General features: G+C 53.8%; 1 protein-coding gene across 4 annotated transcripts in view; it reads right to left on the bottom strand.

Annotated features, from left to right (window-relative positions):
* Positions 1-964: 964 nt before the first annotated feature.
* KIF26B (kinesin family member 26B) overlaps positions 965-22,240 on the bottom strand; it is a 464,452-nt gene continuing 443,176 nt past the window's right edge. For all 4 annotated transcript variants that reach the window (XM_053909412.1, XM_053909415.1, XM_053909413.1 and 1 more), the window contains 5 exons: positions 20,968-21,130; positions 16,638-20,037; positions 11,493-11,695; positions 10,952-11,102; positions 965-1,754 (listed from right to left, as the gene is read on the bottom strand). In XM_053909412.1, coding sequence (XP_053765387.1) covers positions 1,606-1,754; positions 10,952-11,102; positions 11,493-11,695; positions 16,638-20,037; positions 20,968-21,130 — 4,066 coding nt within the window. In that variant the 3' untranslated portion in view covers positions 965-1,605. The remainder of the gene's footprint in view (positions 1,755-10,951; positions 11,103-11,492; positions 11,696-16,637; positions 20,038-20,967; positions 21,131-22,240) is intronic.

Raw genomic sequence — 22,240 nt, 5'->3', positions numbered from 1 at the left:
GCTATGCTGCATTTGAGGGCAAACGTGAGTAGTATTCTCTGAGAGGCTGAGCCCTCTTAACCACGAGCAGGCGAGGGCCCTGACCTGGGAGGTAAGAGGAGGCTGCTGCTCCTCCACAGCTGGTCTCAGATAATCCGCTGACCACTCGGTGCCTTGGGGTTCCATCACTACAGTGGGTATGAGAGTCCCTAAGGGGGGGGGGGTCGTGGTAGAATGAACATCTCAATCTGAGGCTTAGGTCCTACGTCGCTGGGACCTAAGACCTGGACAAAAGCCTTGGGCCCTGGCTCTCCAGGGGGGTGTGGTTCGCCACAGGAAACCTCTCCGCCTTCCGGTGCCAGGCCCGAGGGGACGAGCCTGTCCTTTCTAGGGATGGAGGCCTCGGGACATGGGAGACTGGGGACCGTTTGCACTGAAGCAGCACCCTGGACAACAGAGCCGTGGTGTGATCCCAACCTCCTTTGTTATTCTGAACCCATACTGTTGAGTCTCTGAGTACATTCTCTCAACTGGGGAAGATCCCCTGCTTCTAACAAACTCGCAAGACTGGAGAACAAAAAGTATGGCTCTCTTGAGTCGGTTCAAGCTCTCAATCCAGTCTTTGGAATCAAAACGACCATGGAGAATGTTTTGAGGGCCATGAAAAACCCCGGGTTTGTGGGCAAAGGAACGAGCACACGCATCGGGAAGGTGAAGATGTGTCGTCAGCAACAAACATCCCTCTCCAAGGGCACGTAAGGCCCGGGTCACACAGGCTTCTTTTCCCTTCAAAACGCGGCCCCCGTCGCCTCTCCCGTTCTCTCAAGCCCACGTGCACCTGCCCCACGAGTCCGCCCGCTGCCCCTGCCCCCTGCTGCGGGGTGGCGTCGAGTGTCACCTGCTGTTCCGACCTTCTCTGGAGACACACTGGCTTGTGCCCGTGCAGCCCCTATGCTCTGTGCAAGTGGCCTTAGCGGAAGAACCGTAAAGGACAGTTAACATTTATTCATAAGCAATACCGATTAGGGAACAGATCTACAAACACTACTTACGTAGAAACAGCAAGTCAGAAATCGGATCAAACACCAAGAGAAAACGAGCTGCAAATACATTTCAAAAAACGCATGGGGTTTGTTTTGTTTTGTGGTTGTTTCTGTCTGGACCAGCACCGTCTGGACACGAGAAAGTATGAACAGAAAGGTTTGGATAATAAAGATTTGCAAGGCACTTAATCAGTCGCTCTGGGGAATCCGCTGTTCGGTCTCGCTCCCGACAGCGATCCTGTGCGCGCCCTCGCCCCTTCCCACAAAGCCAGAGAAGAGAGAGGTCTCTTGCCAGCAGGACCCCTGTATAAACAAGTTCTTGAAAGTTCCTCAAAGTGCTTTTTCAGTCTCACGGGGCTTCCACGTCCTCGGGCTTTCCATCGTTTCCTCCTCCCACACGCGCGGCGTTCGCACCTTTCCTACAGAAAACACCAGAAAACTGCCTCCCGCTCAGCGCTCACTCCAGACTTGCACCAACCTTCATCCTCCTTCTGCTGTGTCCCAGCCGCCGGCACCAAGGGCCAGGCGAGGGGCTGGCTGTGGGGTCCCGGGGGGCCAGGGGCTGGCAGGCCAGGCCGGCGCCTCACCGGCGCCGGGAGGTGATGTCGAAGCAGGTGACCATCATGAGGTGGGCCTTGCAGAAGTTGACACGGCTCTCCAGGCGCTCCGTCACGCACTCCAGCGCCTCGAGGTACTCCAGGGAATCCAGCTCCCAGACCTGCTCCAAGTCAACTGCAAAGGAGGAGAGGGCTGGTGGAGACGCGGAGGGCACCTCCCGCTCACCACCTGCCGCCCCTGTGTCCCCCTGCCCGCTTCGCCGCCTCCCCGGGCTGGGACGGGACCCTGCCCGCCACCTGCATTTACACCGGGGCCCTCCGCTCTCACGGTGATTTCAGACCCCTCTCATTTTACGGAGACTCTACTGAGGGATCAGGCGACGCTCCAGCTCAGCTCACCCCCATCCACCTCCAGCACAGGCTGTGGGCCTCGACAGAGCCATTATTCTTTATTAGTGATAAAATAAATCTCCAAGCCGGGGTGCAGAGAATCCCCTCCTTTCTGGGGGTCTCCTCACCTGAGTGACACTTATCCCTTTGTCTACGTACATTATGGTCGTTCTTCTCTGCGTATTTCTTCTCACAGCTGCACACAACTGCCTCTCTGAGCAGGTGGAGTAACCCGACCCTGTCTCCTGGCACCTCCTACTTTCACACACTCACTGGTGGTTCAGGAAATGACGAAGCCAACATCTATGATAATTAGGATCCCTTGCACTGGGCACACGAGCTGAGATTTAGGACCCAGATGCCGTCCCCCAGGTTCGGGCCTGCACAGAGCGAACAGTCTGCTTCCTTCAGTCCCTAAAGAGCAGTTATCTGGGGCCATTCCCTCCTGTCCCCGGGCCCCTGCTCTGTCCAGCGGTGACTGGGCAGGTGGGGGCGGGGGGGGGGTTGGGCTGCCTGGCACTGGCTTCAGGGCAGCCGCAGGGGGCCCAGCGTGGACAGCAGCCAGGGTGGGGGGATGGCCCTGGAATCTGAGGTGGACACTTGCATTGCACTCTGGGTCAGCCATGGCTACCCTCCACCAGCTCAGGTGCCTTAAAAGCAAAATGAGAGTCACAGCCGCTACTCTGCCTCCTTTACCAAACTCGAGTTGCCACGGAGAGTACAATAAAAATGAGAGGTTGAAAGTGAACACGGCCCCAGAACTGTGACTCGAGTGCCGGGGAAATGCACGGGGTTCTCAAGAGGGCTGCCTCTTGTTACAGGTGCGTTAACTGAGACCTTGGCAAGGGAGGTGATTTGCTCAGGGTCACAGACCCTCAGGGCTGGAGCCGGGGATGAGACCGAGGGCTCCTGAGTGTCTAAAGTTTAAAAAGCAGAGGGACGAGAAAAATAATACAAAATTAAACACAGAGGGAAGGCCCAAGATGGCGACGGAGGAGAACCCTGAACTCACCTCCCCCTCCTCGACACATTAAATGTGTGCCTCCCTGCTGAGCAAATCTTCCTGATGAAGAACTGAGGGCTGACTGAAGGCTGCCTGCACGACAAAGGATGGAGGGACCGCACAGAGAACCAGGAGAGGGATGGAGACACGGCAATGAAGGGAGACCCACCCCCAACACTGCTTCCTGCCCGGGGTGCTGTCAGCTGCTGGGAGGGATAGAACTGAGGGGCCAGGAGCAGATTCGTCAGCCTGGGGCACAGGAAAAAAAAAAAGCCATGGTTTAAAAGGGCAACTAGAACAGAAAGGAACCAGCCCTGTGCCAAATAGTGAGAGGCTTTGCTAGAACTCTCTTCAAGCCGGAGGGGCTGGGGAGCGTCGTAGTTTACATTCACCCTCTGCCTTTACAGCACAGAAGGGAGCTCGGTCCAGGTGCCATAGCCAGCCTGCCATCTCAGTGAGCCCTGGGCCCTCAGCCCACTCTGGCTCCAGATGCTCTGTGGCACAGAAAAAAAAGCCACAGTTTTGTTGTTTTTTTTTAACGTTTTAATGTTTATTTATTTTTGAGGGAGAGAGACAGAGTGTGAGCCAGGGAGGGGCAGAGAGAGGGAGACACAGAATACAAAGCAGAGTCCAGGCTCCGAGATGTCAGCACAGAGCCCGACGTGGGGCTTGAACCCACGAACTGTGAGATCATGACCTGAGCCGGAGTCAGGTGCTCAACCAACTGAGTCACCCAGGAGCCCCCAAAAGCCACAGTTTTAAAAAGCAATAAGAATATACAGGTACTGGCCCTAGAACTCTGCCAAATAGCAAGGAAGCTGCTGGAACTCTCTCCAGGATGACAGCACAGGCTAGGGCCATGGTTTCCATTCCCCCTTCACCTTGATAGTGCAGACAGGAGCAGGGTTGAGACACCTAGCTGGCCTGCTGCTACAGCAAATCCCAGACCCTCAGCCCACACTGGCCCTAGCAGTCCCACCAACATGGTCCCAGTGTGGCACACACCTGATGGTCCTGGACGGTGTTCACAAAGCTCCAGCCATCTTGCCAAGGTGACACAGGTTCAAAGCACCATGGAACACCCCAGGCCTGCACCACTTCAGCCCCAGCTGTCCCACCAGGGAAGTCTCAGCACAGACTGCCCCATTCCCTAGCCTGTACCAGCTGCAGCTATAGCCAGCCAGCCAAGGATGCCAGGCACAGACAGTCAAAACACAGGGGACATTCCTACACAAGATCACTCCTTCAAGTTTATGAGAAGAAATAAACACATAGAAACACAGACAGTCAAATAAAATGAGGAGACAGAGGAATATACTCCAACTGAAAGAACAAGACAAAACCTCCAAAAAAGAACTAAAGGCAATGGAGATAAGCAATCTACCCAATGAAGAGTTCAAAGAAATGGTCATAAGAATGCTCACCTGAACCTGACTGGAGAGAGAAGTGGATGAGCTCAGTGAGAACTTAAACAAAGAGACCAAAAACATAAATAAGAACCAGAGTTGAAGAATACATAACTGAAATGAAAAATAGGTAAGAGGGAATCAACAGCAGATTAGAGGAGGCAGAAAATGGATAAGTGATCTGGAAAATAGTAATGAAAAGTATTCAGCTGAATAACAAAAAGTAAAAATAATAATAGACAATGAGATATATTAAGGGACCTCTGGGACAACGTCAAATGTACTAACATTCACATTATTGGGGCCCCAGAAGGAGAAGAGAAAGAGAAAGGGGCAGAAAACTTATTTGAAGAAATAATAGTGGAAAACTTCCCAACGTGGGGAAGAAAGCACAGTGTTTCAAACAAGGTGAACTCAAGAAGGTCCACTTCAAGACATATAATAATTAAAATGTCAAGGATTTAATATAAAGAGAATTTTTAAAGTGGCAAGAGAGAAGCAACCAGTTACATACAAGGGAAACCTCATAAGAATATCAGCTGCTTTTTTAGCAGAAACTTGGCAGGCCAGAAGGGAGAGTCATGATAAATATAAAGTGCTGAAAGAAAAAAAACCTAATACCAAGAATAATCCAGTTGGCAAGATTATCATTCAGAATTGAAGGGGAGATAAAGAATTTCCCAAACAAAAGTTAAAGGAGTTCACCACCACTAAAAGAGCCTCATAAAAAAATGTTTAAAGAGACTGAAGTAGGAAAGAAAATGCCTTAATTAGAAGAAAATTATGCAAGGAAAATAATTCACGAGTAAAACAAACATACAGAGCAATCACTTACAAAAGCTAGTATGAAGGTTGAAAGAAAAAAGTAATAAAACCAATTATATCTAAAAAACTAGGGGGCGCCTTGTAGCTCAGTCAGTTAAGTGTCCGAATTCAGCTCAGGTCATGATCTCGCCATTCATGATCTGGCGGTTCATGAGTTCAAGCTCCACATCGGGCTCTGTGCTGACAGCTCAGAGCCTGGAGCCTGCCCAGAATTCTGTGTCTCCCTCTCTCTCTGCCCCTCCCCTGCTCATGCTCTGTCTCTCCGTCTCTCAAAAATAAACAAACATTTAAAAAAATTTAAAAAAAATAAAAAATTAGTTATAGGGACTCACAAAAAGATGTAAAATATGATAACATGTATATAAAATGTGGAGGGGGGAGCAAAAATGAAGTTCTTTTAGACTGTGTTCAATGACCTTCAATTTAATATGGATGGCTATATATCTAGGATGCTAAATACGAACCACAAACCAAAAAGCAACAATAGATACAAAAAAATAAAAAGAAAACCGAGCATAACACTAAAGGAAGTCATCAATCACAAGGAAAGAAAACAAAAGAAGAGCAAAGATGAACTACAAAAACAACCAGAGAGCAATTAATAAAATGGCAATAAGTACATATCTATTGATAATTACTTTCAGTGTAAATGGTCTCAATGCTCCAGTCAAAATACATCGGGTGACAAAACATAAAAAACCAAGACCAATCTATATGCTGCCTACGAGAGACTCACTTCATACCTAAAGACACATACAGACTGAAAGTGAGGGGATGGAAAAAGATATTCCATGCAAATAGAAGCGGATAAACAAATAAAGTCAGGTTTAGCAATACTTTTAGCAAACAAAACCGACTTTGAAACAAAGACTGTAAGAAGAGACAAATAAGGGAATTACATAAAGACAAAGAAATTAATACAATAAGAGGATACAACAAGTGTAAATATCTATGCACCCAACAGTGGAGCACCTACATACATAAAGCAAATATTAACAGACATAAAGGAAGAAATTGACAGTCACACAACAATAGTAGGGGACTTTAACACACCACTGACATCAATCAATCATCCAAGCAGAAAATCAACAAGGAAACAATGACTTTGAATGACATATTAGACCAGATGGACTTAGCAGATACATACAGGAACAATCCATCCCCAAACTACAGAATACACATTCTTTTCAGATGCACATGGAATATTCTCCAGGAAAGATCACATGTCAAGACACAAAACAAGTCTCAATAAATTTAAGAAGACTGAAATCATATCAAATATCTTTCCACCCACAATGGTATGAAAGTAGAAATCAATTACAGGAAAAAACCTGACAACCACAATCATGTGGAAGCTAAACACCACACTACTAAACAACCAATGTGTCAGTGAAGAAATCTAGGTGGAAATGAAAAAAAAAAAATACATGGAGACAAATGCAAATGAAAACACAATGATCCAAAATTGAGATACAGCAAAAGTAGTTCTAAGTGGGAACTTTATAGGAATACAGGCCTACCTCAAGAAACAAGAAAAATCTGAAACAATCTCTTCTCATACCTAAAGGAAGCAGAAAAAGAAGAAAAAAGCCCAACGCTAGCAGAAGAAAGGAAAAAATAAAGATCAAAGCAGGAATAAATGAAATAGAGACTTAAAAAATAGAAAAGATCAATGAAACCAAGAGCTGGTTCTTTGAAAAGAAAAACAAAATTGATAAACTTTTAGGTATACTCATCAAAAAAAAATAGACTCAAATAAAGAAAATCAGAAATGAAAGAGAAAAACAAGTAACACCACAGAAACACAAAGGAATACAAGGAAAAATACAATGAAATGATTTTTCATTTTACAGTGGAAACTTTGCCAACAAATTGGACAACCTAAAGAAATGGATAAATTCCTAGGAACATACAAACTTCCAAAACTGAATCCAGAGGAGACAGAGAGTCTGAACTGATGGCTAGTAGTAAAATTGAATCAGTAATCAAAAACTTCCAACAAACAAAAGCCCAGGACCAGATGGATTCAAGGTGAATTCTACCCATCATTTAAAGAAGAGTTAATACCTATTCTCTTCAAACTACTCCAAAAGGAAGCTTCCAAATTAACTCTAAGGGGCCAGCATTACCCTGATAGTCATATAAAAACACTATAAAAAATATAGGCTAATATTCCTGATGAATATAGATACAGAAATCCTCAACAAAATATTAGCAAACCACATTCAACAATACATTAAGAGAATCATTCACCTTGAATAAGTGGAATTTATTCCACAGATGCAAAGATGGTTCAATATCCACAAATCAATTAAAGTGATACGTCACATTAATACATTGAAGGATGAAACCCATACGATCATCTCAATAGATGCAGAGAGAGCATTTGACAAAGTACAACATCTGTTCATGATAAAAACTCTCAAACTGAGTTTAGAGGGAACAACATCAACATAATAAAGGCCATATATGACAAACCCATAGCGAACACCATACTCAATGTGGAGAAACTGACAGCTTTTCCTCTAAGATCAAGAATAAGAAAAAGATGTCCACTCATTTTTATTCAACTTAGTACTGGAAGTCCTAGCCATAGAAATCAGACAATAAAAAGAAATAAAAGGCATCTAAATTGGTAAGGAAGAAATAAAACTGTCGCTATGTGCAGATGACATGATACTCTGTAACGAAAACCCTGAAGACTCCACAAAGAAACCATTAAGAGTAATAAATTAACTCAGGAAAGTTGCAGGATATGAGATTAATATACAGAAATCTGTTGCATTTATATACAAGAATAATGAGCTGGCCAAAGGAGAAATTAAGAAAACAATTTAAGGGGCGCCTGGGTGGCTCAGTCGGTGGAGCGTCTGACTTTGGCTCAGGTCACGGTCTCGCGGTCTGTGGGTTCAAGCCCCGCGTCAGGCTCTGTGCTGACAGCTCAGAGCCTGGAGCCTGTTTCAGATTCTATGTCTCCCTCTTCCTCTGACCCTCCCCTGTTCATGCTCTCTCTCTCTCTGTCTCAAAAATAAATAAATGTTAAAAAAAAATTAAGAAAACAATTTAAAATTGCACCAAAAATAATAAAATGCTTAGGAAGAAAACTTAACCAAGGAGGTGGAATATTATTCAGCCCTAAGAAAGATCAAGTTCTTTCCATCTGCAACAACATCAATGGACCCAGAGGGCACCATATGCAACAACATCAATGGACCCAGAGGGCACCATACTTAGGGAAAGACAAATGCTATTTGATTTCACTTATATGCAGAATTTAAAAGAGATGAAAAATTGCACAAACGGAAAACCAGGAACAGACCCATAAATACAGAGAGCAAACTGGTGGTTGCCTGAAGGGAGGAGGGGGGAGGGAGGTACAGGCTTCCAGTTAGGGAACCAATATGTCACGGGGATAGAAGGCGTGGCTTCTGATTCTGGGTCTCCCTCCCTCCCTCTTCCTCTCACGGGGAATATAGTCAATGGTGTGGTCACGGTGTCGTGTGGTGACAGACGGTGCCACACGTGCAGTGAGCACAGCACGACATAGAGAATCGGCGTGTTGTACACCTGAAACTAACATAACAGAGCATGGCAATATTGCATGGCAATAAAGAATAAACAAAATTAAAAAAACTAAAAACAGAATCTACCATGACATACCTTTCTCAGGCTATGTTACTGGACCACCTCGAAAGTGGCATCGGAATTAAGAAAAATAAAAATGGATGCCAGCACATAGATTTCTGTGCCAATAGTCAGCTTATCACCCACTCCCAGTGCATCATCAGCCTGTGGCCTCACTGGTTTTTTTTTTTTTTTTTTTTTTGCTCGTTTTTGGTTTCATTTCATCTTAAAGGACCAATCTGTGTTTCTGCCTTCATGTAGCCTTCTGTTCATTGCCTTTCTGAGCATCAAACAGTCGCTGATTCTAGACAGGTACAAAGGCATGAAGGAAGTGATTGTTTTCTGGAAGCGATTACACATATGTGCTCATGTGTAAGCTCACTCCCATCTTGGGGAAAAAAAACGAGACTTTGTAAGATAAAGACAGTTCTCGAGCTTGCCTTACAGCACTCAAAAAACTAAAACTTTAATGAAAACAGCACAAATGAAGGCTGGGGGGTTGGGGGGGTGGTGCCAGAATGGGCAACCCCGGGACCTTGAGGCTCCTGGGATTTGTGAAAGGAGATGGGTTATCCACGAGTGGGGGAGAAGTGAGCCCTGGGCCCCATATTTATGCCATGACCAGACATTGGCTAGCGTCCTTATTCATGTCATCGCACCCCACCAGGGCCTGAGAGTGTGGGTCCGTGTCCCCGTACAGTCTCTAACCGGGGACCTAAGTCCGCGCACTGTGCAGGCAGGTGCTAGGGAACTGTCTTCTGCTGACGACTTGTATTCGGTTCTGGGATAATAACAACAGTGCTACGAGTACAACTAGTCCTGCTACTAAGCACCTTCATCAAGCACCCAGCAGCATCACTCACTCCCTCCTCATGACCCCCCACGAAGTAGGTTCCACGACACTTCCCATTTTACAGCTCGGGAAATCAAGGCTCAGGGAGGCCCCACAGTTCGTGTGCAGGAAAGCCACCTCTGATCAGGTCTGCGGGACTGTGGTCATCCCACAAACGGTGCAACACGGAGGGATGCTTGGCAGACTGGTCACCACCCTCTGTCCTCAGGTTGGCGCACTGGATCCTCGCAAGTACCCAGAGAGGTGCTCAGGCGATGTTACCACCCCGTTCTTACGGAAAAGAAACTGCTGGAGGGCGGACTGCTGTTAGGGGTAGGACACAGCCAGGAGGCTAAGTTCTGTCCCTTTCTTCTGGGCCCAGTATTTCTGCAGACTCCACCTATCCAGGGGACTCTCTGAGCCAGGGGACACAGTGGAGATGGTGACTGATGTGTGGGAGGGGAGAGGCAGGGGGTAGTGGGGGAGCAAGGGGGACAGTGGTGAAGGGCAGGAGACCAGTGGAGGCAGAGGGGGAAGAGCTGGTGAGTGCCGGACAGGGAGGGAAAGGAATTTTATCGGCAGCTATGCATTTTATTCCACAAAGTCTTCCAGCCTTGGGTCCCATATCAGTGAAATAGTTGGGACCAGATCTGAGCTTTATTTTGCAGTAAATGGAATGGTTAGGAACAAATAAATACGAGACAATTGAATCTGTCAGAGAGAGCAAAATTGTTCTGAATTGTTAGGAGACGGTTACTGTCACCCTGGGCTTTCTATTAAATAGAAATAACACGGCGAATGTTACTTTTTTTTCCACTCAAAAATGGTTTTTTTCCTGCTCTCTGGGTTCTTTGTGAGGCTTTTCTAGGATTGCACATTCTACCCTATTAAGAGCTCTATAAATTCTTGTGTATTTCAGGCTAGATATGCAACGTGATTTTGTGGCCCAAGAGCGGATTTGTAATGCAACTTCATGTCTGGCTGATCTGACATATGCAGGATGGGGCGGCGGGGGGGGGGTGTGGAATCTCATTTTCAGATGCTTTGGACTGAGACACATAAGAAAAATTCTCGCAAGAGCAACACTCCCCACCCCTTTTTGCTGCCCCATCCCGCCCACCTTCCCTACAGAGAGTGAGACCGTGGGCTCAGAGCTACTGTGTCCATTTGATGGTGTCCAAGCCCTCGGGTCCCGGCACCATCCATGGACACCTCACCCCGGGACGTGTGCCAGGCCTGGTTCGCCGGCCAACCCAGCAGTCCCAGAGACGGGAATGAACCTGGGGTCTTACATTCGCGGAGCCACTTGTTGGGATCCAGCATCAGGTGCTGCTTGGTGACCTCCAGCTCCTTCATCAGCCACTCATACTTGGCTCGGACCTCGGCGATTCTCTGCTGGCGATGCTCCAGAATTTTCAGCTTTGCGTTGAAGCACGTGACCTCCTACAAGGTAGACGAGAAGGCGTGGGGGTGCGGGGAGAGGAGAGCCTCCCCCACCCAGCTCGGACCCACGCAGCCTCTTCTAGATGGGAACGTCATGTGCACAGCGGGGACGAGGGAGCTGGCCCCTCACTGGGGAGCCGGGAGGGCCCCGGGCCAGCCCAGCCACGCTTCTCCTCACCGGGGTTGGATCGGACAGCTACAGGGCAGGACTGCCACAGCCCTTTCTTAAATTTAGGAGGTGGCTGGCGTTCCCAGCTGGAGCCAGAAAAGCCCCCAGGACTGGCAGTTCCCCCAGCGCTGGAGCCCTTTCAACACTCGGGGTGGAGAAGTGCGGAGCTCTCCAGGGGGCTGGCTGGGGGGCTGCCCCCGTGTGGGGACCAGGAGGCTCACCTTGCCGTTGCCCCCTCGTCGCCGCTGTAGTCGTTCCACGTCATCGATTTCGTAGACTTTAATCTCAAAAGGTTCCCCGAGGCCCCTCTGGGTGCTGCGCAAGGGGCCGTCCACCCAGCGGACCCCGGTGCTGCTGGCGGGTTTTCTTACGGGGGAAGGGGTGTCCAGGGACAGCGCAGGGATGAGCCTCCGTCTCTGAGAACCTAAGTACGGAATTAAACCCAAAGGGAATCTGTTTGAATTTCAATCTTTTACATCTTGATATGCAATTTTTGGTGGGGGACCCTGATGGGCATCCTAGGATGTGCGGTAGGTGAATGCGAAACACGCCAAGGCCCAGCCACGCACCTTGACCATTAATCCCTTAAACTGGCACCTAGGCTTCACCTCCAAGAGCTCACGAATTCCCTGCCTGACCTTTACAGCTGCCCCTGGTCTCTGCCCACGAAACACACACACACACACACACACACACACACACACACACACACAGACACGCACGCCAGAAAACGCGCACACACAAAAACACGTGGTCTAGAACCGTGAGCCATATGCTCAGCATGAATATGTGCCACAGTGAAATTAAAGAGATGTTTGTGTTAGGGAAAAGGGGTCTCAGTGTTTGGTAATGTGGTCATAGGAGTTCTAGGAAACACTGCTTATTTGCTTATAACAACAACACTGTACTAAGCACCGATTATACGTCAGACCCTATTCAACATGCTTTACGCATTGTGACGGACGGCTAGCTGTCCCCGAGACCTGTTCTCTTCTTCCTCCGGGAAAGAGACTGGGTCGTAGCAGGGCACACAGCCCCCAGGAAGGGACCACGCCCTGGGTACATGCACCTTAAGCTCCTCCCGATAGGGTATCCACAGAAGTGTTACGGGCAACTGCTAGGAAGTGTCCTTAAAGGTGGGGGGTCTGGCCTCCTCCTCTTCCTTTCTCCTTTGTCCTGGGTGAAATATGGGCCCAGTGGCTGCGTCATGAGGTGAAGATCATAAATGACACAAAAAGAAGACAGAAGGAGCCTGGATTCCTGGTACCCTAGAGACTTTTACGTGATTGTCTACACAGATTTGTCTTCTTCAAAGACTTAATTCTTGGAGTGCCTGGGTGGCTCAGTCGGTTAAGCATCTGACTTTAGCTCAGGTCACGATCTCACGGTTCATGAGTTCGAGCCCCGTGTCAGGCTCTTTGCTGACAGCTCGGAGCCTGGAGCCTGCTTCAGATTCTGTGTCTCCCTCTCTCTGCCCCTCCCCCACTCGCACTCTGTCTCTCAAAAATGAACAAACAGTAAAACAAGTTAAAGACTTAATTCTTCCAGGGCATGTTGAGGTTCACAGCCACCTTGAAAGGAAGGGACAAGATGGTACCTGAGGACCCAGCGAGCAGCACAGGGGGAACACAGTGAATCAGGCCTCGCTCAGCCCTGGTGAGGAGTAACAAGTCGTGGGTATTGGTGCGGCAGCTCAGCAAACTGAACCCGGCATCCCATCGGTCGGTTAAGTTTACCAAGCACCCAGAGAAGGGCAGGCATGGTGCTCGGTGCTTAGCGTGGCAAAGGATATAGAAGACAAGCTTGGTGTTTAAAGCACTGGTCACCAGCGGGGTGACATAGAAAAAAACTCTGAGCTCACTTGGAGGACCATCTGCCAGCCAGCCAACCAGCCAGTGAATCAGTCAGGGGTGTCCGAATGACTCATGGGAGCCTGCACCATGCAGTGCTGGGCACCCAGCGGGCTGAGCCAGGTGCGGAACTGGCCTTGCGGGAGCTCATGTCCAGGCAGGTCAAGCCCTACGTGCATCCCGGAACAGGCAGGCTCCCCGGGCCTCCCTCACTCCCTCCCCGGCTTTCTATGGTGGGCCTGCTACAGTGGGAAGGGACTTCATTCAGACCAAGGTGCTGATCTGATTCTCAGATTTCCCCAGCCAGCCTGGGAGCAGGAAAGTGACAGGAGGAAGCTCAGGGGGTAACCCGGCAGGCGTGGGGTGAAAGGTCTGGGACGTGAAGAAGCGGCCAAGAGTCTGGGAAGAGTTCACGTGACACTTGAGGAGTGATGCCAGAGGGCTGTCGGGGCTCCGGTGGGGCCTTCCCTGATTCACGTCCTTTTAGCCACTGAGCGCACCCCGGCCAGGGCAGACACGTGCTCCCCATCCAGGCTGGCCGTCACCACTCTAATTCATGGCTAACGGCCGTGTTGCTGACCACATCCGGCTGGCAGTGCCCTGTGGATGGACTGATGAAAATCCATCAGTAAAAGCAAACACGGCTTCTCTCTTGGTCAAGAACCCAGAACGACTACCCCATGGCCAACTACAACTTTGCCAGGCATTGAAGGCATAACTTGGTCTGTGCTTACATTTTCTGTGGTCGTCACATCCATCAAGAACGTCCCCTCGTTGAGTTCATCTCACCCTGTTGCCCAAGACTCCAAGTCTCCTACTTTCTGGCAGGACCCACGTGCCCTGAGGCCGGGTCCTCAGCGTGTCACATTCTGGCCAGTTCCACGCACCTTCCACCCACACGGATCTCCAGGAAGGAGACCAATAAGCTTAAGGATGTTCGCTGGTTTCTCGTGTCATGTGCACAACAGAGCACTGAGAGCGCAAGGTTATCCTCCTCATCCTGTATTTCTAGTTCATTTTTCAACCAAAGCACTAAAGTTTTCCAAACTCAAAAGCAATCTCTGATAAAAGATAACTGGTCTCCTCCGCAGTTTTAAACACTTCTAATAATTATAAAATCCAGCTACCCAGCTAGGAGTTTCCTTTGAGAAGGTTTACGGCTTCTCTTAAGGAAGGTGCTTTTGATTTATGCTGATCATGTCTGACAGCCAACATTTCTCTTAATAATAACCATAAATAAGCAAGACAAGGTCACCTAACGGTGAGGAGCACGTCTCCACTGCCACCTCCATTGTCAAGGTCACCTAACCTGTGAGCGGCATTTTTTGGATTTTTTGGTGTGGCCGTGGATCTCCACTGCCACATTCATTATGAAGGTCACAGAGGTCCGGTGCTCCTGGCGTTCAGGCACCTAGCCTGGTGCTTTGATCCTACACCCTGTCCTCCAACAGCCTAACCTGACAGGAGGCGCTCAGAGGATGACGTTTGTAAAAGCAGGCGGCACCCCGCAAGGACAGGTGCTGAGCCTGCTGGCCACTCTCCAGGCAGCCATTTTACAGAGCTCTTTACCCCAGCGCGACAGCCACACCGAAAGATGCAAATCTTGGGGAAAAAAAAAGATGCTCAGAGAACAAAAGGGACCGGCAGACGGAAGGCTCTCGATGAGGGTGCGGGAAAGCATTCTAACGGGCAAACACATATGAGCGCACAGGCTGCGTCACAACGGTGCGGACCCTGAAGAATGAAGTCTGGGTAGATTGTAGCAACAAGGTTTGTCAACCAAGTACTGGGAAGGCCAGCAGATCTTCTCCTCCCTCCGCCCCCCTGCAAACAGTCTGGCTCGGATGAACTTTCTTTCTATTTTTAGTGACTAACATCAGTATGTTTTCACGCTCACGGCCCTGAAAAGAGGACACAGCAGCTGTCATGTTATTACTGAGTGGCTTTTCTTTCTGCACTTGTCTCGCACGGGCACCGCTCCCAGGTCCCTGATGAGGCGCAGAGTGCCGAGGGCCTGGGGTGGGGCATCGCCAAAGTGGGTCTGAGCCTGAAGCACACGCCGCCCGGGAAATAAAGATGGCGGACAGCCGTGAGCCCTGGACGTGTTCACAGCACAATACGCTCACACACCGTGGTCTGTGAGGGGGTGGGCAGGTGGGGAGAGCGACACCACAGCATCTAGAACTATGAGGTTGATTTCTTCGATTTGAGGCAGACAGATGCTTTATGATGCGCCTTACATTTGGGTTGGAACATTCTAGAGCTTGTGCTTGCCTACGTTGGGAGGAGGGAAAAAGCAACCCCACGCCCCCCATGGTTGAGAGAAAAAGCTGTTGCCGGAGCAGCTGCAGGACAGAGGGGACCCCACTTGGAGGACTCCCCCCATATTTTAATTCCAAACCTGCTGGTGCCACCAATATTCTGTGGCACAACGGCTTCTGAGGGCTCCCAGGGAGCCTGGGGTCCCACAGGAGGGCTCAGTACGGCAAAGGGCCGGCTAGGAGGGCAGGACCATGCCACTCTCACTTTAACTGAGGCACAGAGTTGCACGCGGGGCTCTTTACGAGGTGGCCTCGTTGAAAGCGCGTTCTTATGCTAGAGAACAAGTAGAGGTAACTTCTGTGGAAGCCACTGAAGAGCGGAGCTCAATCACAGAGAATTCTGAAGTAGCTCAAGTCGTCCTCAGTTCCTTCTGCCTCCTGTCTCTCCGGCCCAGTCTCTCCTGGCTGACCTTTCACCTCACCTACCCCATGGCTACGAGGGCCACCCTCTCTGACCTGGGTCCTCTTCTTCTCATCCATCATAACGTCCTGTCACGTGTCACTCCAAACTCCAATTAACAAGTCAGGGGGTTTTACCACCATGTTATATCCTTTGCACTGTTTACTTGCTTTTGATGGGAGATTCCGGGAGATGCCAAGACTTGCTCAGAAAACATGCATCTGGGGCACCAGGGTGCTTGGGTGTGCCATGCTGGTGCAGTGTGTGTGTGTGTGTGTGTGTGTGTGTGTGTGTGTGTGTTGTGCAGGTGTACTGTGCGTGTGTTCAGGCCCCATGGTGACTGTATACACACGACTGTCCACGAGTGTGTCTGGGGGTGGGGGTGGGGGGGACAGAGGAAGGGCCTCCCCATCGCGCGGCCAAGGAGATCAGTGCGCTTCATCCTGCTTCCAGGGAGCGGCTGCCAGGGTCTAAGGCCACCAGCCCCAAGTTTTGGTGTCTGTAGCTGCCAGGCCATGAGGCTGGTGGCTCTGACCTGACCCCTCCGAAAGCCCTGAGCGGCGGCACCGTCACTCCCAGAGCAGACAAGCCTGGGTCTCGGGGACTCCGGAGGGCCGCGCAAGCAGGTGCCCACGGGCTGGATGCCCCCGGCGCGCCAAAGTCTGGCAGTGGGTTCCCACAGCGACACCTAACGCGGCCGTGGCCCCGTGGAGGCCTGAGGGCGCAGGCGGTCAGTGGGGGCGGGGAGGGAGGAAGGGGGGCCCGGGGTCCTGCCCGCGCCCGCCCGGTGCCTACCTGAGTTGGAGCGCTTCTTCGGGGCCTTGAGGCTGCGGCAGCGGCCGCCCACGGAGCTGCTGTTGTCGCTCGTGGAGTCGTGCGCGGAGGACGCGCTGCCGGTGGCCTCGCTGTCGCGCGGCACGCTCTCGTAGCCGCTGCTGCCGCCGCTGTGGTAGAACAGGGCCGTCTTGCCCATGGCGGGCGGCAGCTCGCCGCTCAGCACGCTGCTGTTGTCGCTGCCGTGGCCGCTGCTGCAGCGGTGCGGCCGGCGCGGCGGCGTCACCTTGCTGTAGGGCGAGGGCAGCGGGGGCGCGGCCGGCCGCTCGTCGCCCCCCGCGCGCCCGCCCGCGCCGCCCTGCAGCAGCTCGGAGATGCGCCCGTTGACGGCGCGCGGCGGCGGCTTGCCGGCGGGCCCGGCGCCCCGGCTGCGGCTGAGGGACTGCGTGGACCAGGACGTGGGCTTGGCGCTGGCCGCCAGCCCCGGGCTCTGGCCCACCGCCTGCGGCAGGGACTTGGTGGAGAAGCTGAGCGTCTTGGTGGTGGCGGTGGCCAGGCTGCGCGCCTTGGGGCTGGCCAGCAGGAGCTTGCTCACCGCCGAGATCTTGCACGTGCCGGCCTTGGGCGACGCGACGGCGCCGGGGGCGCCGGCGGCGGCGGCAGGCGGCGCGGGGCCCAGGGCGGTGGGCGAGGCCCCGGCGCCCCCGCGGCCCGGGCTCCTCCCCGCGCGGGGCATCGTGCTGTCCTTGCCCGCGTGCGCCCGCCAGCTCCCCGCGCACAGGCTCTCGGCCCTCTCCAGCGACAGGCACTCGTAGTGGCTGACGGTGGCCCTGCCGAGGGAGTTGGTCCTGCTGGCCAGCTGCTCCAGCTTGGCGCTGAACAGCCGGCTGCTGCTGCTGGCCTCCTTGGCCTGGCCGCCGGCCTCATCCGGGAACGGGGCCAGGAGGGGCGCCGCGGGGTGCGACGGGCTGCTGGTGCCGCTGCTGCAGGCGCTGTGCTGGGGGCTGGCCCGGTTCTTCTGGTCCAGGCTGGACTTGCGGACGGGCGGCAGAGGGGGCGTCCCTTTGGGCCGGGCCAGCATACAGTGCTTGGGCGACGCCGCCTTCCTCTCCAAGGCCGCCTTGCAGGGCGACGCGCCCTGGGCGCTGCCCAGCCCGTTGGTCTCCGCGGCGCAGTGGTAGAACGGACTGCCCGGCTCCTCCTGCCGGCTGGCCTTCTGGAAAGCCCTGGGAAGGCTGCTGGACTTCAGGCCTCTGTTGGGGTGCACGGGGCTCTGGGCGGCCACACCGGGCAGGGCCATCTCACAGCCATCCGCAACCCTCCTGAGGTTGTCGCTCCCTGGGGAAGCGGACACCTCACCGCTGCTGCTGCTCAGCCTGTCCCCAGGGCTGGCCTTCCTGTCCTGCTCTGCTCTGGCCTCAGGCTTTGCGGGGGGGCCTGTGGCGGCCTCACGGCCGGCCCCTTCTTCACCGGGATAGGCGCTCTCTTTCTTTACCTCCTCTTCCCGTTTTAGCCAAGGGTCCTCAAATCTCATCTCTGTCTTCGCACCGGTTTCCCGGCTGTCCTGGGGCTGGGCTGCTCTGGGCGCTGAGCTCACCCCGGGGGCGATGGACGCCTCGGGCCCTTGGACGGGCCGGGGGCTCACGGCAATGCAGGGGTAGACTGTGATGTTGGTCTTCATGGGGATGTACCCTTCGCAGCTGCTCAGGTCTGCTGTGTTGGAGATGGTGACCATGGCCTTGCCCAGCGTGGATATCTTGCAGCCCTGGATGGGGGTCGCCTTGTCGAAAGAGTCCTCCCCCACGTCAGACAGGATGAGCAAACCGTCGGGGCCCGCCTCGGGCTTCTCCCGGCACACCACGGGGCTGCTCTGGATGCCGCCGCCCAGCTCCGAGGCCGGAGGATCGGCCATGGCCTCCCCGTGCCCGAAGCACGTCTGGGCGATGAAACTGTGGCAGGACTGCTCGCCATCGCTGCCGGCGCTCACCTCGCTCAGCCAGGAGCTGATGGAGGAACGTTGGCTCCCGGCCTCGCGGGCCTTCTCGTCCAGGGTCAGCTTCGGGAGGGGCAGGAACTGCGTGATGCTGACCTCGGACACGGGGGCCACGCTGGAGTAGCACTCGAGATCCTCGCTGATGCTGCCGATGATGCTGACGGGCCGGGAGCCCGAGGCCAGGGCCTGCACGGAGCAGTCGCTGTTGAAGCTGATGATGCTGGTGGGGCGGCCGCCGTCCAGGACGCCGCTGATGGTCAGCTCCTCCACCAGCGTGAACACCAGCTCGTCCTCGCCGTTCAGCTCCAGGGGCTGCTGCACCGTCACCGTCGTGGTGCTCAGGACCTCCTTCTTGGGGTCTGGAGAGGTGGCCCCCTGGTGCTCGTCATCGACCGGGCTTTCGGGGAACCCTTGGCTCCCAGCGGACATGGACTTCTTCAGAACCTGGGGGCTCATTCCAACTGGGGGGGTCCGCAGCTCAGGCTGCAGCAGGGACTCGCTGGATACCGTGCAGGCGTCCTTGCTCAAGGGAGGCAGGGGGGCAGGAGAGGGCAGGACACCCTTCTGGGTGTAGACTTTGCACCTCTGGGAGGGAGAGCTGGCCGGCTTGTACTCGGAGGTCTTGGACAGGCTGGCGATGCCCAGCCGCGGGGACCCCATCGGCCTGGGCTTGCCTTCCACGAAGCCACAGGAGTTCAGGCTTTCTCGGCTGCTCTGGAGGCTGGGGCTCTGCGTGAGCTGGGAAGCAGCGTGCTGGCCGCCGCCGCCGCCCGGGATGCTCCTGGGCGAGGCAGGGCTGGGGCTGCCGGGCAGAGCCGGGGTGGGGCCGGGCGAGTGATTCCTCTGCATCTTGGAGGCGGGAGGGTCGGTGCCTTCTCTATCAGTCAGCTGCCCGTCGGACCCGGCCTCTTCCTTCTCAGACTCACAGAGTGGGTTGGCCCCAGCCGCCTGGCTTAACGGGGGACCCTTGCCCGCTTGCTGGGCCCCAAACTGGACCGGCAGCTCTTCGAAAGGAAACTGACTGGGCTCCTCGCTGCCGTCGATACAGTCCAGCCTCTCCTGCAGCTCGGCAAACGTGTTGCACTTCAGACAGTCCCTTTCCGACTTGCCGGCCGCAGCCCCTCCGGCCTCTGGGGGCCGGCCGTCGCCCCGTGCCTTCTGCAGGGCGGGCACGATGGGGACAAAGTCTGGGGGGCCCTCGTTGTCGGTGAGCTCTTTGTCGGAGAGGGCCGTGCCGTTGGGCCCGATGTAGATGACCGTGTCGCAGGACTGCTCGCTGCTCGAGGAGTAGTCGGGGTCGCTGGACAGCGGGGGGATGGGGAAGTCCGGGTCCCCCGCGGCCCTGGCGTGGAAGGGTCTCAGCTGGGTGGGCCTTCGCATCCTGCCTTCCTCACAGGAGCTCTCCCCACCGGACGAGCTTGACGTGTACTGAAGATGAGAACGGGGAGGTTAGCGGGGGCGGGCCTCCCGGCGAGCCCACAGCGGCTCCGAACAGGCCCCCCAGGCCACCCCGGTTCCCCTCCCTGCGTCAGGCTGTTCCTCGTGGTGCATCAGGCCAGCATGCCCCAGCTTGCCACACCGTGGCCTCTAGTGAGAACGGCCCATGTGGCACGCTGGGGAACAGAGCCTGCTCAGGACAGGTGACCAGCCCGGGCCCCGGGTGACCTCCTGAGGGCAGACAGGTCACTACCGTGGCATACCCCAGCCGTCTGTGGTACCCTGCGTCACACAGGTTGTAAAAGCCCGTTTTTACCCCCCCCCCACTCCCCGCCATACACAGAAAGACACAAAAAGGAAAAAGCTTCCCGCTTCACCAGCTGGCCTGGCGACCACAGTTGTGATGGCTTTCTGCCACATTCTGGTCATGCCACCAGGGTCCTGGCTTTGCCTCTGCCCGAGAAAGCAAGGCTGGTAGTTTCTGCCAGGCTCCTCGCATCCACCAGAAACCACTGTATTAACGTGGCAAAGCCCAGGAGCCCATAAATGATTCCTGGAAATGTGGGAGAAGTAGCACCACGTGAGCAAAGCACTAATCCAAAGATGGGCTCAGCCAGTCGCAGGACAGGGTCTCCATCTACGTGGGACCAGGGCAGGGAGGGAGACACGGAGTGTTTCCCATCCTACCCAGATGCCTGACGTGGGCCTAGTGCTCCCAGTTAGGGGTCCAGGCTGGATGACTAGCAGCTGGCGGGGCTAGGGGGCACGGACTTCATCATCCTCCCCCCCCACCCGACCATCGTCAGCATCGCCTGCCCCCCCACCCCCGCCCCGGTGCTCGGGAATTAGGAATACCGGCTCGGCTCCAGGGTAGGGCTCCCAAAGCATCTACACCCGCTGCACCCCCTGGGAGCTCCCTACCTTCGTCTTCTTTTTCTTCATCCTCAAGACTCTCGAGGCGATCTGGATGGTGGACAGGGTCTCTGCGTAGTTGCCGGCGGCCGCCGAGATGTGCGCGATCATGGTGGTGCGACAGTTCACGTTCCCCAGGGACTCTCGCAGCAGCATGGTGAGTTTGCTCTCTCTGCCAAACAAAGTGAATTAAGGCTGCATTAGTGGGTCATGCTTCACGTTGGCTGTCAGGGTAGGACCGCGGGCCTCCTCGTGGCTTTTTTGTTGTGGGCAGCAGGGTTTTTTTTTCCCCCCATTTTTAAAAAAAAGGGCGTACTAATTAACATCATTTTCTAGCACACGGCTGTTTGTAGCGGGCAGGCGAGCAAGGGCTTCTAACCCCAAGGATGGAATCCACGTGACACACCTCCCTTGGCACTCGTGTCCCGCTCCTGGGTACGCCCGTGCGTCTGTGTGTGCCCACCGGGCGCTGTGCACGACGGGACCTGGGGATAGGAACTGGAGGAAGGGAGAAGACGGCTCTGTGACTGATTCGGCAGGCCGCGTGCACACACAGCCCTTCTTTGCAAGTGTCTGCGCGCGAGCGGTCCCTGCAAGGCAAAGTGGTTTGCCAGCCACGAACCTGCGTGTTAGATCCGTGTGCCTGCAACGTACCCAGTTTGTTTGCGAGAGTGGCAAGCACTTTATCACCATCTGTCTCTTCCTCTCGTGCCTGCACGTGGCGGCAATGCAGGAGAAGGTGTCTGTGTTCCCGATCACGAGTGGAGAAACAGACATGGGCCCGAGCACTCAATCCGTCGGCCACAGAACGCAGACCTTTCTAGAAAGGCCTCCTCTGGGGACTCTGCAGGTGCCGTGTGGGGCCAGGGCCCTGAGTGGTGATAATGAGGCTCAGGACTTTACAGATGGTGGTTGCAGGCTCTTCCAAAACTGACCTGGAGCGATGGTGCCTGTGTTTCCATTCCTGCACGTGTCCCAACAGTCTCCCTGCCTCGCTCTTAAAAGGCTTCTGCTTACGTCATCATCAGCCCTGTCCTCTCAACTGCTGCCAGATGTCATTTCACCTCTGGAAGCTTCCCTGATCCCGAAGGCAGAGGCAGCCTCTGTGTCTCCCGTGCCCTGTGTGCATAGCTGTGCGTTGTGTTCAGAATGCCAGGTTCCGGGGGCTCGTCCTCAAGTCCGTGTGCCCACCAGGCTGTCAGCTGGCCACCCTCCCGCAGAGCTCCCTGGAGAGGGACCGTCCAGCTCGGCAGACCCAGTGTGAGAGGCAGGCTGCCGTCAG

The sequence above is a fragment of the Panthera pardus genome, unplaced genomic scaffold, assembly GCF_024362965.1.
Source record: "Panthera pardus isolate Hobbes unplaced genomic scaffold, ASM2436296v1 HiC_scaffold_21, whole genome shotgun sequence".
NCBI classification, from domain to species: Eukaryota; Metazoa; Chordata; class Mammalia; order Carnivora; family Felidae; genus Panthera; species Panthera pardus.
This window is presented reverse-complemented; position numbering and strand designations above follow the sequence as displayed.